This window comes from Equus quagga, chromosome 15 (assembly GCF_021613505.1).
Source record: "Equus quagga isolate Etosha38 chromosome 15, UCLA_HA_Equagga_1.0, whole genome shotgun sequence".
In the NCBI taxonomy this organism is placed as follows: Eukaryota; Metazoa; Chordata; class Mammalia; order Perissodactyla; family Equidae; genus Equus; species Equus quagga.
The window spans coordinates 87,779,561-87,794,446 of NC_060281.1; the positions used below are offsets into that span (position 1 = coordinate 87,779,561).

Genomic DNA, 14,886 nt, shown 5'->3' on the forward strand with positions numbered 1-14,886 from the left:
GTTTTTGGGGCACATTTTCCTGTAATAACTACTCCTTTTTCCTCTTCCTCCTTTTTTTCTTCTTCTTTTAACAGCTTTATTGTAATATGATTCACATACCATACAATTCACCCACTTAAAGTGTTCAATTCAACAGTTTTTAGTATATTCACAGAGTTATGCAATCTTCAGCATAATCAATTTTAGAATATTTTCATCACCCAAAAAAGGAAACCCTTACCTGTTAGTAGTCACTTCTCATTTTCCCTCAATCCTCCCAGCCCTAGGCAACCACCACTTTACTTTCTGACTCCATAGATTTCCCTGTTCTGGACATTTCATATAAATGGAATCATATGACAATACAGTCCTTTGTGATCGGCTTCTTTCACTTAGCATAATGTTTTCAAGGTTCATTCAAGTCTTAGCATGTAACAGTACTGCATTTCTTTTTATGGCTGAGTATTTCAGTGTATGGATATACCATATTTTGTTTATCCATCCATGAGTTGGTGGACATTTGGGTTTCCCCTTTTTGTCTATTTCGAATAATGCTGCTATGAACGTTCAGGTACAAGTTTTTGTATAGATATTTGTTTTTGCTTCTCTTGGATATAGACCTAGGAATGGAGTTGCTGGATTAAATGGTAACTCTGTATTTATCTTTTTGAGGAACTGCCAGACTATTTTCCAAAGTGGCTGCACCATTTTACCTTAACACTAGCAGTGTATAAGGGGTTCAGTTTCTCTGCGTCTTCACCAAGACTTGTTATTATCTTTCTGTGTTTTTGGTTATAGCCCTCCTAATGGGTATCTCATTGTGGTTTGATTTGCATTTCCGTGGTGGCTAATGATGTTTAGCATCTTATAATGTGCTTATTTGCCATTTATATATCTTCGTTGGAGAAATGTCTAGTCATATCCTTTGTCTACTTCCCAGTTGGGTTGTCTTTTTGTTATTGAGTTGTCGGAATTTTTAAAAATATAATCTAGATGTAAGTCCCTTAGCAGATTTGGGAATATTTTCTCCCGTTAAGTTGTCTTTTCACTTTCTTGATGGTGTTCTTTAAAGCACAAATGTTTTTAATTTTTTTTTTTTGAGGAAGATTAACCCTGAGCTAACATCCACTGCCAGTACTCCTCTTTTTGCCAAGGAAGACTGGCCCTGAGCTAACATCCGTGCCCATCTTCCTCTATTTTATGTGGGACGCCTGCCACAGCATGGCTTGCTAAGCGGTATGTCCGTACCCGGGATCGGAACTGGCAAAGCCTGGGCTGCCAAAGCAGAATGTGCAAACTTAACTGCTGCGCCACCAGGCAGGCCCCTAATGTTTTTAATTTTAACAATGTCCAGTTTTCTTGTAACTTCTCAAGAAAGGAACATCGTAAGCTTTTCTCCTTGTATGTTGGAAAGAGTGTTTGATCTATGCTGACATTTGGCCTTGGTGCAGGACCTCTCATCTGAGTGTTTGCATCCTTCAGTTTTGAGAAACTTTCTTCTTATTTCTTTGATAATTTCTTCTTCTTTCATTCTCTTATCTCTCTGGAATTCCTGCTAGTTGTATATCTGGTCCTGTGGATCGAGCCTCTGATTGTCTGACTTTTTCTTTCTTTTTGTCATTTTCTCCCCCTTCCTATTTCCAGGACATTTCTTCAGCTTCATCAGCCACATTCTAATGTTTTGGCTCTCCTATCTGTTTCTTGTTCTTATTTTGTTTTTTTTTTTTTAAATGATATCCTCATTTTATTCTATGGGTATGTGATATGTTCTCTTATCTCTCTGAGGATATTAACTATTGGGTTTTCTTTTTATGTTGTTGATTTTGTTTTTCTTCTGTTCTCCATATTGTCCTTGTTTCCTCCAGAATTTTAAAAAAACATTTTGTTACTAAATGAAAAATTTCAAGCACATATAATATGTACCTATTACCCAGTTTTGAAAATTATCAACTCATAAACTATCTTGTTTCGTCTATACCTCTGTCCACTCTGTCCCCACTGAGTTATTTTTGTTTTAATTTTTACTTTGAGATAATAATAAAGTCTTACGGAAAAGTTGGAAGAATGATATGGAGATCTCCCATATACCTTTATCTACATTTACCACTTTTTAACTTTTTTGCCCCTTCTGTTTTTTTAATCGTTTTCTCCATGATGGTTCAAAATGGGGGTTTTCCAACTCTACAGTTTCCTCCACGTTTCTCAGTGGGCATTCTGTGTAAGGATGAACCCTCCCTTCTCCCCCATTTATCTGTCTTTCAGTTTACTTCTTATTATCAGCCTGAACTCATAGATCCCCTTTTTATTTAATGTGTTATAATGTATTACTGTCCTTAATTACTTTGGTGCTCAAATTTATCTGTAAATTTTTCTGTATAGTCTGTAAAAGGTAAGGTATCCTTTTAAAAGAACAGCCAACACCACTGTCACAACAAAAAATTAATGATAATTCTTTAATAACTCATTAAAACATTTTTAAGTTTAAAAAAATTTAGGGCCAGCCCTGGTGGCCTAGAGGTTAAGTTCAGCACGCTCTACTCTGGTGCCCTATGTTGGGTTTGGGTGCAGGCCTACACCACTCATCTGTCAGTGGCCATACTGTTGCGGTGGCTCACATACAGAAAGAGGAAGAATGGCAACAGATGTTAGCTCAGGGCAAATCTTCCTCAGTAAAAAATAAAATAAAGTTTAAATTTCCTTGCTTGTTTCATCTTTTTTGTTTGACCGTTGATTTGTAGTGAGTTTAAGATCAAGATCCCAAATCAAAGTTCACACATTGTATTTGATTGATATGCATCTTAACTCTCTTTTAATGTATAAGCTTTTCCCTCTTTCCTTTTCGGTTTTTTTATTGAAGTAATTGGGTCATTTGTCCTGTAAGTTTTCCTACATCATTGATTTTGCTGATTGCAAAGTCATTTTTACTGTCCCCTTTATTTTTTGTAGGTTGGTACTTAGTTCTAGATGAGGTTTGATGACACTTAGATTCCAGTTTTTGGCAGTGGTGATGTATTCCTTTGTTTGTTTGTTTTGGTCTCTTTCTTGTTGGAAGCCATTTCCAAATGTCTTGTGATTCTTGACTGTCCATTCATACTTACGTGTCAGCAACGTGTCACACAATGTGTCCAAAGTAGTTGGAAGCTCCCAGTGTCTGAGCAGGGCTCATAGGTCTGTGAGCTTCTCTCTGGGGACAAGCCTGCTTTTTCATTGATGGAGGTGAGCACAGATGTCAGAATCTGGAGATCTGTTAGTTCTTAGCTTCTTCTGAGGAGACTCTTCCAGTCTCCTGACTGGGAGGTACCAGTTTAGCTGCCAGAATTCTAGAAGTGCCTCTGTGGGGAGAGAGCTGGGTACACGGCCTGGCAGGGTTGGGGAGGACAGCAGGGGCTCCAAATGCTCACCATATAGACTTCCATTCAGTGTCCTCATTTGTGGCCTATGGCTTCAATTCTAGGAGCCATTCCTTGTTTCTTCTAGTTGTGAGCTCTTCTGAGATTTTGTGGGCCTGCTTTTCTTTGGTATCCCACTCTGCAGGTTTTCACCTCCTAAAATCTGTTATGTCGGTTATTTTCCTCCTTCTACTTTCTTGTTGCAAAACTTTGTAGAAATCTTCTCATTTCCTATGATTTCTTCTCCCATCTCTTGGACCTTATGGTTTATACCCTTTTATCCTTTACTGTCATCTTAGGAGGTCAATCTGTAGGTTTAACTGGGAGCCCACACCTAATAATCTTTATTTTTCTTGGGCTGTCTTTTATATTTGGTTATCATTGTGTGTATTCCAACCCAGAAGCAAGTTCGTATTCATATATATCCTTACTGAGATCAATCCTATGTCCTAGTCTTCCCAGTATTTATATATCTCACTTGTCAGGTTCTAGACATTGTTTTAGATGCTGGAAGTGTAGTGATGAGAAGGTCAGATATGGCTCCTGATTTCATGGAATTTATATTCTAGTGGGGAAGACAGATCTGTGCAAGTAGTTAGAATGTTGGCACAGAGCGTATAACAAAAGGGAGTCTGACCACAGATGACAATCTGTAGATTCGTTGCAACACGACATAAAACCCAAGGTAGTGACCCATTTATTATAGCAGTATTTCACCAAAAATCCGTATTTGAATCATCCTTCAATTTAACTTATTTACAGAAATAGTCACTAATGATGACCTTTGTTACTTGGAGTGCAGTACCAGAAAGACTAGGACATAGGTTTGATCTCAATAAGGACTATTCATTTTGTATGGATAAACTCTCTTTTCTGGCTAATTCCTCGTCTGATTTCATTGAAATGTGTGATCTTGATAAGGGAGACCTTGACTATAAAGGGTGATTTCATTCTTTTAGAATGAATGTCTCATTGATGCATCACAATTACTCAACATAGGACACGTCCGATCTATCAGCTTTCCTCCACTATGTACTTAAATCTTACTCCTTTGTCTGACTACTTATATTAGTTTCCAAAGGCTGCTGTAACAAAATGCCACAAACTGGGTGGCTGAAAACAACGGAAATTTATTGTCTGATAGTTCTAGAGGCTGGAAGTCTGAAATCAAGATATCAACAGGACCATCCTTTTTTCTGAAGTCTCTGGGGGAGGATCTGTCCCATGCCTTTCTCTTAGCTTATGGTGTTGCCAGGAGTCCTTGATGTTCCTTGGCTTGTAGATGCATCACTCCAGTCTCTGCTTTCGTCATCACATCCCATTCTCCCTGTGTGTCTGTGTCCACATGGCATTCTCCTCTCTGTGTGTATCTGTCCCTATGTCTCTGCTCCTCTTTTTGTAAAGACACCAGTCATATTGGGTTAAGGGCCCACCCTATTCCAGTATGACCTCATCTTAACTTACATCTTAATTATATCCGCAAAGACTCTATTTCCATGTAAGGTCACATTTATAGGTTCTAGGGGTTAGGAATTCACATCTTTTTTAGGGGACACGATTCAACCCACAATAGCAAAGAATTGCTATTCTTTGCACTAAGAAATACACAAAAACTGCTTTATTTATTCAGTTCATAATGAATATTATTGGTAGAGATTATCACCAAATGAAAATGAGAACTGTACATAGTAATCTATTACTGATCAAAAACTGCCTGAAGATTCTTATAGGTAACATTGACAACCATAAAAATTAATCTGGGGAACAAATGAGAAATCTTGGCCTAACTGGTATTCTTGTAAAGGGAAGTGTAAGGCTTTGGAGCATCACCTGGACAGGAAGAATGTGCCAGTCATAACATTTTGAGTGTGGCTCATTCTCCTCTCAGTTTCCTTTCTTAGAAAATAACTTGTTAAAAATACAATTAAGGGGTTGGCCCAGTGGCGTAGTGGTTAAGTTTGCATGCTCTGCTTTGGCAGCCTAGGGTTCACAGGTTCGGATCCCAGGAGTGGACCTACACATGACTCATCAAGCCCATGCTGTAGCAGCATCCTGCATATAAAAAATAGGGGAAGGTTGGCACAGATGTTAACTCAGGGACAATCTTCCTCAAGCCAAAAGAGGAAGATTGGCAACAGATGTTAGCTCAGGGCCAATCTTCCTCAGCCCGCCCCCCCCCCCCAAAAAAATACAGTTAAATATTTTAAATCAGAGACTCCCCATGTACATCTAGTGTTGAATTAAGGAGGGGCAGGAGACTAGGAGCTGGCATGTAGCTGTTCAGAAATGTGGCTCCTAAGAGGCTTCATATAATTTACTTTCTCTTTTATTCCCCTTTTTCCTGTAGTAACAAGGGGAAGATAAAAGACTTTGATTCATGAAGAATCTGCTCATTAAGAAGTGTATCAAGCCACTGGTTGAATTTCCATCAAAAAGGGATTAAGCAGAGAATGGAAAGAAAGTTTAACTCCAGGTGAGTGATGGGACTTGACAAAAAAAGTAACTGAAATTATAGTCTATATAAAAGCCAGTAAACATTTTGTGTGTAAAAATAATAATTAAAAAGTAATTTTTTCCTAAATTATGAATGGTAACATAAGAACTTTGGGTAAGGATTTCTGATGTTGATATTTTGCGTTTCTCATCTAGAGTATAGAGTATAATGCACATTTCATACCCTAACCCTACAGTGAAAAACCATTTTGAGTATGTGGAAATATCCATCATTAAAATTTTGATTTTAAGTAGGAATGAGGATGCTTTTCCTGAGGATGGAAGTTATAATATCGAGGCTGGCTGGCTATTGTATCTTTCCCGTACTTTTGATCATGGTTACTTGCAGCCTGCATTAAGGTTCTTTTGATTCCGAATAGCAGAATCCAAATCTAGCTAGCCTAGGCAAAAGGGAGGAATTTATGAGAATCTGTGGTTTACTAACAAACCTCAGACTCACAAGGGTGGGCGTTTGACTTGGAGCTGGCCTGTTATGAATATCCCACTGCCCTAGACACAGTGGTTCAGGAGTGGGTGTGTGACCTCATAGGCCTAATCAGAGGTTTTTCTCTAAACTGAGACAGCCATGTAGAGAGAGAGGCCCACCTAATGCTGAGGTTTCTGTGACAGCAGTTGCAGTCTCCACCATGCAGAGGCAACAGGGAGCCTGTGCTAGAGGAAGTAAGCAGGTCAGCACACTGAGAGAAGCAGGAAGACCTAACAGCATTGAGACACCAGTACTAGTTCTCGAGGCTTTGGTTCAGAATTCCAAAGTGGCAGGGAATTACCTGTTTGTGCTGGATAGCTTCAATTTCATCTTCCAGGTCTAATCTCCATTCATTGACATCCAGGGCTTCCTCTTGGGTTTGGCCAGAGAGGAGCCCTGGCAGGAGATAGGAGGGAGGGATGAGAATGAGGCCAGATTGTATTCCCTTGGCTCCCTTCTTCAAGATGGCTTGCATCGTCTGTGTCCCTCCACTGAAGCTCACAGCACCTTGCAAGGCAGCAGACTCTATTTGGCTCTCCTTCTGGATTCTGGTAGTTGTTCCCTCCCCTTATCTCTTTGGGCCTAGAAGTGGCACCATCTTAGCTTTTACCAGCTCAGGTTCCTGCACTGTCCCTCGTGGTTCCTTGACACCCACACCTTTGTAAATACGCCATCCTCAAGTTATCCTATTTTTAATATGTCATCTGTTTTCTTTGGGACTCTTGGGAGTTTTTATCACTACTGTGTTAGATTTTGTCAAATGATTTTTCTACATCTGTTGAAATGATCATATCGTTTTTGTCCTTTCTTCTATTAATAAGATGTATTGCATTAATTGATTTTTCAGGTGTTAAGCTATCCTTGCATTCCTAGGATAAATCCCTCTTGGCCATGGTGTTTGTTACATGGTTTTTCTATGTTGGATTTGAGTTGCTAATATTTTTTGAGTATTTTTGTGTTTATGAGTCATGAGGGATATTTGGTATGTATGTGATATGTATTTAGTATGTATGTGATATCTTTGTCTGCCTTTGGTATCAGGTTGTGATACTGGCCTTAAAGAATGAATTTGGAAGTCTTACTTCCTCCTTTGTTCTCTGGAAGAGGTTGTAGAATATTGGTATTTATTTATTTATTTATTTATTTATTTATTTATTTATTGCTGAGGAAGGTTTGTGCTGAGCTAACATCCATGCCAGTCTTTCTCTCTTTTTTAGTATGTGGTCCACTGGCACACAATGGCTGCTAAAAGAGCAGTGTAGGTTCACACCTGGGAACCAAACCCGGGCCACCAAAGTGGAGCACACTGAACTTAACCACTAGGCCACTGGGGCTGGCCCAGTATCATTTGTTTTTTTATTTATTTATTTTTTTGAGGAAGATTAGCTCTTCTGAGGTGGAACAAGGCACTGCTCTGCCTTCTTATTTTAGCCCTCATACAGAGATGACCAGAGGATGGAGACAGTGCATATGTAGTGTGAGAAGCCCCTGCTCTGGGGCCAGCTGGACAGGATTTGAGACCCAGCTCTGTCACCTGTGTAGTGAGACACATTCAGGCAAGTCACTTAACATTTCTGAACTTCATTTTCTGTTTTGTAAAATAAAGAAAATAGAATTTAACAGGATGAGTTGTTTTTAGGATTTAAGGTTATAATTTATGTGAGATATGTATATGGAGAGAAATGTGTATATATGTGTGTATATGTATACATATATACTTATTTCCTTTAGGAGCAATGGGTTCAGTATTCACTAATTGAATGTTTAGGGTGACTTTGTAGAATATGAATACTGCAGATAAGAGTTGACTGTGTATATGTTGACTTTGTGCCGAACAGTCTTGCTAGATTCTCTTATAAATTTTAGTAATTTACCCGTAGATTATTTTGCATCTTTTCTGCATGCATAATCACATCATAGGCAAAGTGACACTTTTTTCCCCACTTTCCGATCTTTATGACTGTAATTTCATTTTCTTGCCTTACTCTGCTGGCCAGGACCTCTAGTACAATGTTGAATAGAAGTGATATTAGTCTCACTTGTCATGTTCCTAATCTTAAAGAGAAAAGCTATCAATGTTTCATCTTAAGTATGGTATCTGCTATAAGTTTTTCATAGATATCCCTTATCAGATTAAAGTTTCTCTTCCTAGTTTGCTAAAACTTTTTTTCATAAATGGATATTGAATTTTTAATCTGCTGTCTTTTCTGCATCTATTGAGATGATCATATGATTGTTTTGATGGTTGATTTTTCTAATATTAACCTTCCCTTTCTGGAATTAATCCTCCATCGTGTTATATTATCCTTTTTCTGTATTGCTGACTTCAGTTAGCTAATACTTTGTTTAGATTCTTTCGTATGTATTCATTAGTGAGGTTGACACGTAATTATCCTTTCTTGAAATGTCCAGTAAGGTCCTCATGGACCTGGGACCTTCCCCGTCTTCACTCCACCATCCTCGGATGTGGTCCTCGTCCTCCTGGTCCAAGTTCACAGCCATTCCAGGCAGCACAGTGGAGGAAGATAGGAAGAAAAAGTGTGCTGGCTCTTAAGGCAGATTACAGGAAGCTGCCACCTGATGATCCTACCTACGTTCGTAGTCAGAACTTAATTTCACAAATTAGTAGCAAGAGAGCCTGAGAAATGTAATCTTTATTCTGGGCAGCCATGTGCCCAGCCAAACATTCTATTATATGGAAGAAGGAGAGCATAGATATTGGATGTGTGTTGGTGTCCTGTACCTACTGTAAGCTATCGACATCTTGTTTTCTCATTGTACGACATCTTAACATTGAATACATATTTGTTCTTGCATTCCCAGGTCTCACTTTGTTCCTGGTTATATAGCAGCTCCTTGATACTGGATGGATAAACAAACACACTGCAGAATACACCTGCCGAGTAAATAGTTAAATGAATTGGCCAGGGCATGCTTTCCCCTTGGCACTTTTGGATGAACATTTTAAAATTGTCTTTCTTCTCACTTCGATTTTTCTGTATTTTTTGGCTAATAATACTCTTCCTATTGACATTTTAAAAAAATAGTAATTGTATTCCTATGTTTTTTATTAAGCCAGTCTCCTACCCTGTTCTTCATGATTTTTGGCCTACTGATATTATGTTTTTAAAGTTCCTTCTGTTTCATCTATTTCGTATTTCTTTAGTCCTTTCCATCCTTCTGCCCTTCCTACCTCTGACAATTCAACAAAGCTTTTATGAGTACCTGCTATGTGCCTGGCAGTGTGTTAGGGGCTGAGTATATATTAGCAAATAAAAATGGTCCTTGTCATCATGAGGCTTACAGACAGGTTGAGGGAAATAGATACACATGTAAATAGACAAATATGTAGTTTTAGTTTATGTTCTCTTCCTTTAGGTCTTGATTTTGTTAGAATAACTTAGATATCTGGGGCTACCTGACTTACGCCAGTGTTGATATTTTTATGCTTTTAAACTTCCAGAGATGTAGGTAGTTCATCTGTTGCTGGAATTGCTAGCTGGTAAGGAGGAGCCCAGAGAGACTGATGAGAGGAGAGAGCAGAGGGACAGGGATGGCTTTAGGCTTGGGCTCGCAGTCTGTGGAGAGCTGCCTACCTGTTTGATTATGTCGCAGGGCTTCAAATCCCAGCATACCTCCCACCAATTTGCTGTTTCATGGGCTTTTAACCTTTAAAGGTCCTTTTTCTTTTTATTTTAAAGTGGATGGGATGAAAGCCTTATTTATTTTTGAAGTTTTTATTTACCTTTATTTTAAAATAATTTCAAACTTAAAAATTGCAAGAATTGGACAAAGAACTCTATACCGTTCTTCTCCAAGATTCTCCTGTTATTAACATTTTACCACATTTGTCTGTCTGTCTTGGTCTCTGTCTCTCTTTCGACATTTGCATGTCATTTGTGGACATGTGCACACAGGCAAAAAATTTTACTTACCCAGTGCACGTGTTCCCAGCTGAGGTCTAACAAGGCGATGCTCTGCCTTCTCATTTCAGCTCTCATACTGTGAACAAGTGTCCTTGTCACAGTCTATGTAATGCCATGTTTTCAAAGTTTTGTGCTCTTTGTTGATGACTTTGCTGTTTAAAATGGCCCCCAAGCATAGTGCTGAAGTTCTATCTAGTGTTGCTAAGCGCACGAAGGCTGTGATGTACCTTATGGAGAAAATAAGTATGTTAGATAAGCTCTGTTCAGGCATGAGTTATAGTGCTGTTGGCCATGAGTTCAGTGTTCATGCATCTCTGTATGTATGAAATAAGGTGTCTTAAAACAGAAGGACATGTAAAACAAGATTATATATTGATTGATTGATTGATGAAAATGTTTTCAAAGGTTTACAGGACTAACTATGTATTTCCCCTAGGGACAATGGTTCAGTATATTCATTAATTTGGTATTTATGGTGACTTTATAGAATATAAGTACTGCAAAACAAGACTCAATTTTGTCTAGACCTATATTTTTTTTCATGGAACCAGATGAGAGTAAGCTGAGGCCAGTTGTCCCAAAAATGTTATTTATAGCAAAAAGAAAATAAAATATAAGAAAAACTTCTCTTTTTATTCCTTTCCTTTCTGGTCCAGGATTACATATTGCATTTATCTTTTTAGTCTCCTTTAATTTGGAATTCTTTCTCAGTCTTTCCTTATCTTTCACGACGTATACATTTTTGAAGAGTTCAGACCACTTACCTTCTATGAATATTTCTCAATTTGGGTTTGTTGAAAGTTTCTTCATAACTGGATTCAGGTTATGTATTTTTGGCAGGAATATCACAGAAGTGAGGCTGTGTTCTTCTCAGTGCATCAATATCAGTAGATACCTCATGTTGAATTGGTCCCATTACCATTGATGTTAACTTTTATCACTTGGTTAAGATGATGTCTGCCAGTTTTCTCAACTATAAAGTAATAAATAAGTATTTTGTGGAGACATACTTTTTTATTTTTTTGGTGAGGAGGATTGGGCCTGTGCTAACATCTTTTGCCAATCTCCCCCCCCCCCCCTTTTTTTTGTGAGGAAGATTAGCCCTGAGCTGACTCCTGCCAATCCTCCTCTTTTTGCTGAGGAAGACTGGCCCTGAGCTAACATCCATGCCCATCTTCCTCTGCTTTATACGTGGGATGCCTACCATAGCATGGCTTTTGCCAAGTGGTGCCATGTCTGCACCCGGGATCCGAACCGACGAACCCCGGGCCACTGAGAAGCGGAACGTGCAAATTTAACCGCTGCGCCACCAGCCCTCCTCTTTTTGCTTGAGGAAAATTGTCGCTGAGCTAACATCTGTGCCAGTTTTTCTCTATTTTGTATGTGGGATGCCACTACAGCATGACTTGATGAGCAGGATGTAGGTCTGTGCCCAGGATCCTAACCCACAAACCCTGAGCCGCTGAAGCAGAGCACGCAAATTTAACCACTACGCTGGTCCCTGGGGAGATACTTGTGAAACTACATTAATATCCTGTTCCTCACAAACTAACACCCAATTTTTTTTGCATCCATTGATGATTCTTGTCTGAATCAATTATTGCTATTATGGTTCCTAAATGATGATTTTCTAATTCTCTCATTCCTTCTAAATTTATTAGTTGTCATTCTACTACAAGTAGAGCTTTCCATTCTCCCCTGTGTATTTCTTTATTCACTTATTTACTTATATCAGTATGGATTTATGGATTCCTATTTTATTCAGTCAGTCTTAATCTGTTACTGCTCAAATTGCCCCAGATTTGACCAGTGGGAGCACTTTCAAGCTGGCAACTGTGTCCCTTTGACACCCACCCCCCGCCATCATTCTTTGAACGCTTCTTTATTTTCTGACCCAATAAGATATTTCAGGCTCATTTTGTATTTTCCCTGTCCCAGACCTGAAAATCAGCCATATCTCCAAGGAGCACTGGTTCCTTTTAGTAGAGAACGGTATTTTAGAAACAATATTTGAGGGCCAACCCTGTGGCCGAGTGGTAAGTCCACGCGCTCTGCTTCGGCGGCCCAGGGTTTTGCTGGTTTGGATCCTGGGCGTGGACATGACACTGCTCATCAAGCCATGCTGAGGTGGCGTCTCACATACCACAGCTAGAAGGACCCACAACTAAAAATGCACAACTATGTACCGGGGGGCTTTGGGGAGAAAAAGGAAAAATAAAAAATTTTTAGAAACAATATTTGAGCTCTGGGTATGCTCATTGCTAATGGGATGTCGCTGCTTCTAGGTATTTCCTGCAGGCAGAGGTCTGACGTATATTTTTTTAAAATCATGCATTCATACCAATAAGATAATCTCTCACTGTTTCTGAAATGGGATTAAAAGTCAGAAATTTAGTGTGTAGTAAAGTATGTAGTTTCATATTGATATAAAAGTCACATTATCTGAAAATCATTCCTAATTGTTTTTTATATAAAGGAACCTGTTTCCAGTTTATAAATCATTCCCCTTAAAATGACACACTAAAAAAATGTGTGTTAGGACTAATGACTCCAAGGTACCCTCCAACTCTGTAGTTCCTGCCTAGAGCCAACCCAGCAGTACCTACCTCCAGTGGCTGACAGGTATTTCTGTCAGAGACTGGGCTACTTATTGTCCTTGAGGCATAGTTATCATCAGTTTCAAGGACCTTATCTATTTAATTTCATCTATATGTTAAAATGTATTTACGTCACAGGCAGAGGTAATTTGATTCTCTCCTTTCCCTCTTACTCCTCAAATTTAAGGTCTTTTAGGGATGGTGCAGTTAAGAAACCTTATTCTCCAAAGATATTGTCCAACAAGAAGTCTTCTGCCGTCTCTGTGATCCGGAGTGAGATACCTAGTCCCAGTCATCCAGTACAGTATCGTGCCTCACATGCTGGGACCCGAAGGGGCCGGTTAAGAGAATTACGCATCAGGTGAGCATGTGAGTGGTCACCTGTCTGCAGTGCGTTTCTATTGTTCTCCTTTGTTGGTTAAAATGAGGGCATGATTTTTATTCTCCTGTCTCAGTTAGTTGGATATCTTGATACCTGCTCTTCATGGTAGAATGTTCAGAAGAAAAGGATACAGTCGTGTATCACTTAACGACGGGGATACATTCTGAAAAATGCATCGTTAGGCAATTTTGTCATCGTGAGAACGTCATAGCTTGTACTTACACGAACCTAGATGGTGTAGCCTACTATACAACTAGGCTATATGGTACTAATCTAATGGGACCACCATTGTATGTGCAGTTTGTTGTTGACCGGAATGTTTTTATGTGGTGCATGGTTGTATTCAGGAATCTGCAGGTAAAAATCTGTTAATGAGTGTTTTCATTCACGTTCTCCAGTTGTGCCCCACATTGTGTAAGCTATTAAAAGTCTTCCAGAAAAAGTCTAAACATGGGCCAAGAAAAATTACCGTTTTCTGTTACTTTTGATTAGATCTCTCAAAGGCGTCCATTTTTTCATTCAACAAACATTTATCAGGTACAGACTTGGCCAGGTGTTATGCTAGATGCTGAGCATACCAGGTGAATAAGACATTCCTGGTCTGTGACCTCATGAAACCTTAAAATCAGGTAGCCTTGACAGACTTTTAAACAAGCCACAACAATGAAGTTTGATAAGTGCTATGAGAGGAGAAGGATGCAGTACCATAGGCCCACATGGCAAGAACAGCCCCGCTAGTGTAGCCATCAGTGACTTCCTGGAGGAAGTGGAGTTTAAGCAGAGTCCTGAAGGATAATGTAAGAATAAACCAGATAAAGGGCAGGAGGAAGAAGAGCATTCCAAACTGAACCTGAAGATTAACTGGCCAAGACAAGCCATCTTTTTGTGTGTGTACCAGGCACTCTGCTAGGTACTGGGGATACTATAAGACATGGTTCCTGTTCTCAGGGGCTCACAGTGCAGAGGGAACAACAGGCACCCTGCGAGCCGATTACTATGATTTAGTATCATAACATTACACCAGGGACAGAGTGCTGAGAGTACAAAGCAACTCACTGTGTTTGGGTTGGGGAAGGTCCAGGAAGGCTTCACATAGGAGCAGGCATTGAAGATGAGCCTTGATGGGTAGGTGGGCATTTGCCAGATGTTTTAAGCAGGAAGAAGGATATTAACAAAAGCGTTATCATGTACTTTCTTCTTCTCAACTCTGAAATCTTCATTGACTGAATACTTTATGTTGAAAGTATTTAAAGAAAATGGTCTGCTTGATTTTAGCTTTATAAATCTGTCCCATCCTGTGCTCTGGTTGATGCAAGATCAGGTATGATTCACCTTTTGACTCATACTGGCATTTCTCCCCCGGGGACCTTAAAGTTTCCCTTTCCTTTCCAGAAAATTGATGACATAAGCCAAATGGAGTTTTAAAATGTGTATATCCTTTCTTTCCTTCTTTCAGATGTGTGGCCAGAAAGTTCTTGTATTTGTGGATTCGAATGACTTTTGGAAGAGTATTTCCCTCTAAAGCCAGGTAGTATTAGCTCAGAACGTCAAGCTTCTGCTGAGTTCATTCTAGGTTTTTGTTTTGTATTAAGCCCATATATAACCTTCATTATTTGTAGCATGTGTTACCTTC

The 14,886-nt window shown here is 39.2% G+C and overlaps 1 protein-coding gene across 1 annotated transcript in view; it reads left to right on the forward strand.

Annotated features, from left to right (window-relative positions):
* The first annotated feature begins 5,745 nt into the window (after positions 1–5,745).
* SFI1 (SFI1 centrin binding protein) overlaps positions 5,746–14,886 on the forward strand; it is a 77,213-nt gene continuing 68,072 nt past the window's right edge. Inside the window, 4 exon segments of the mRNA XM_046640061.1 lie at positions 5,746–5,771; positions 5,773–5,841; positions 13,059–13,232; positions 14,710–14,781. Of these exon segments, the coding sequence (XP_046496017.1) occupies positions 5,746–5,771; positions 5,773–5,841; positions 13,059–13,232; positions 14,710–14,781 (341 nt within the window).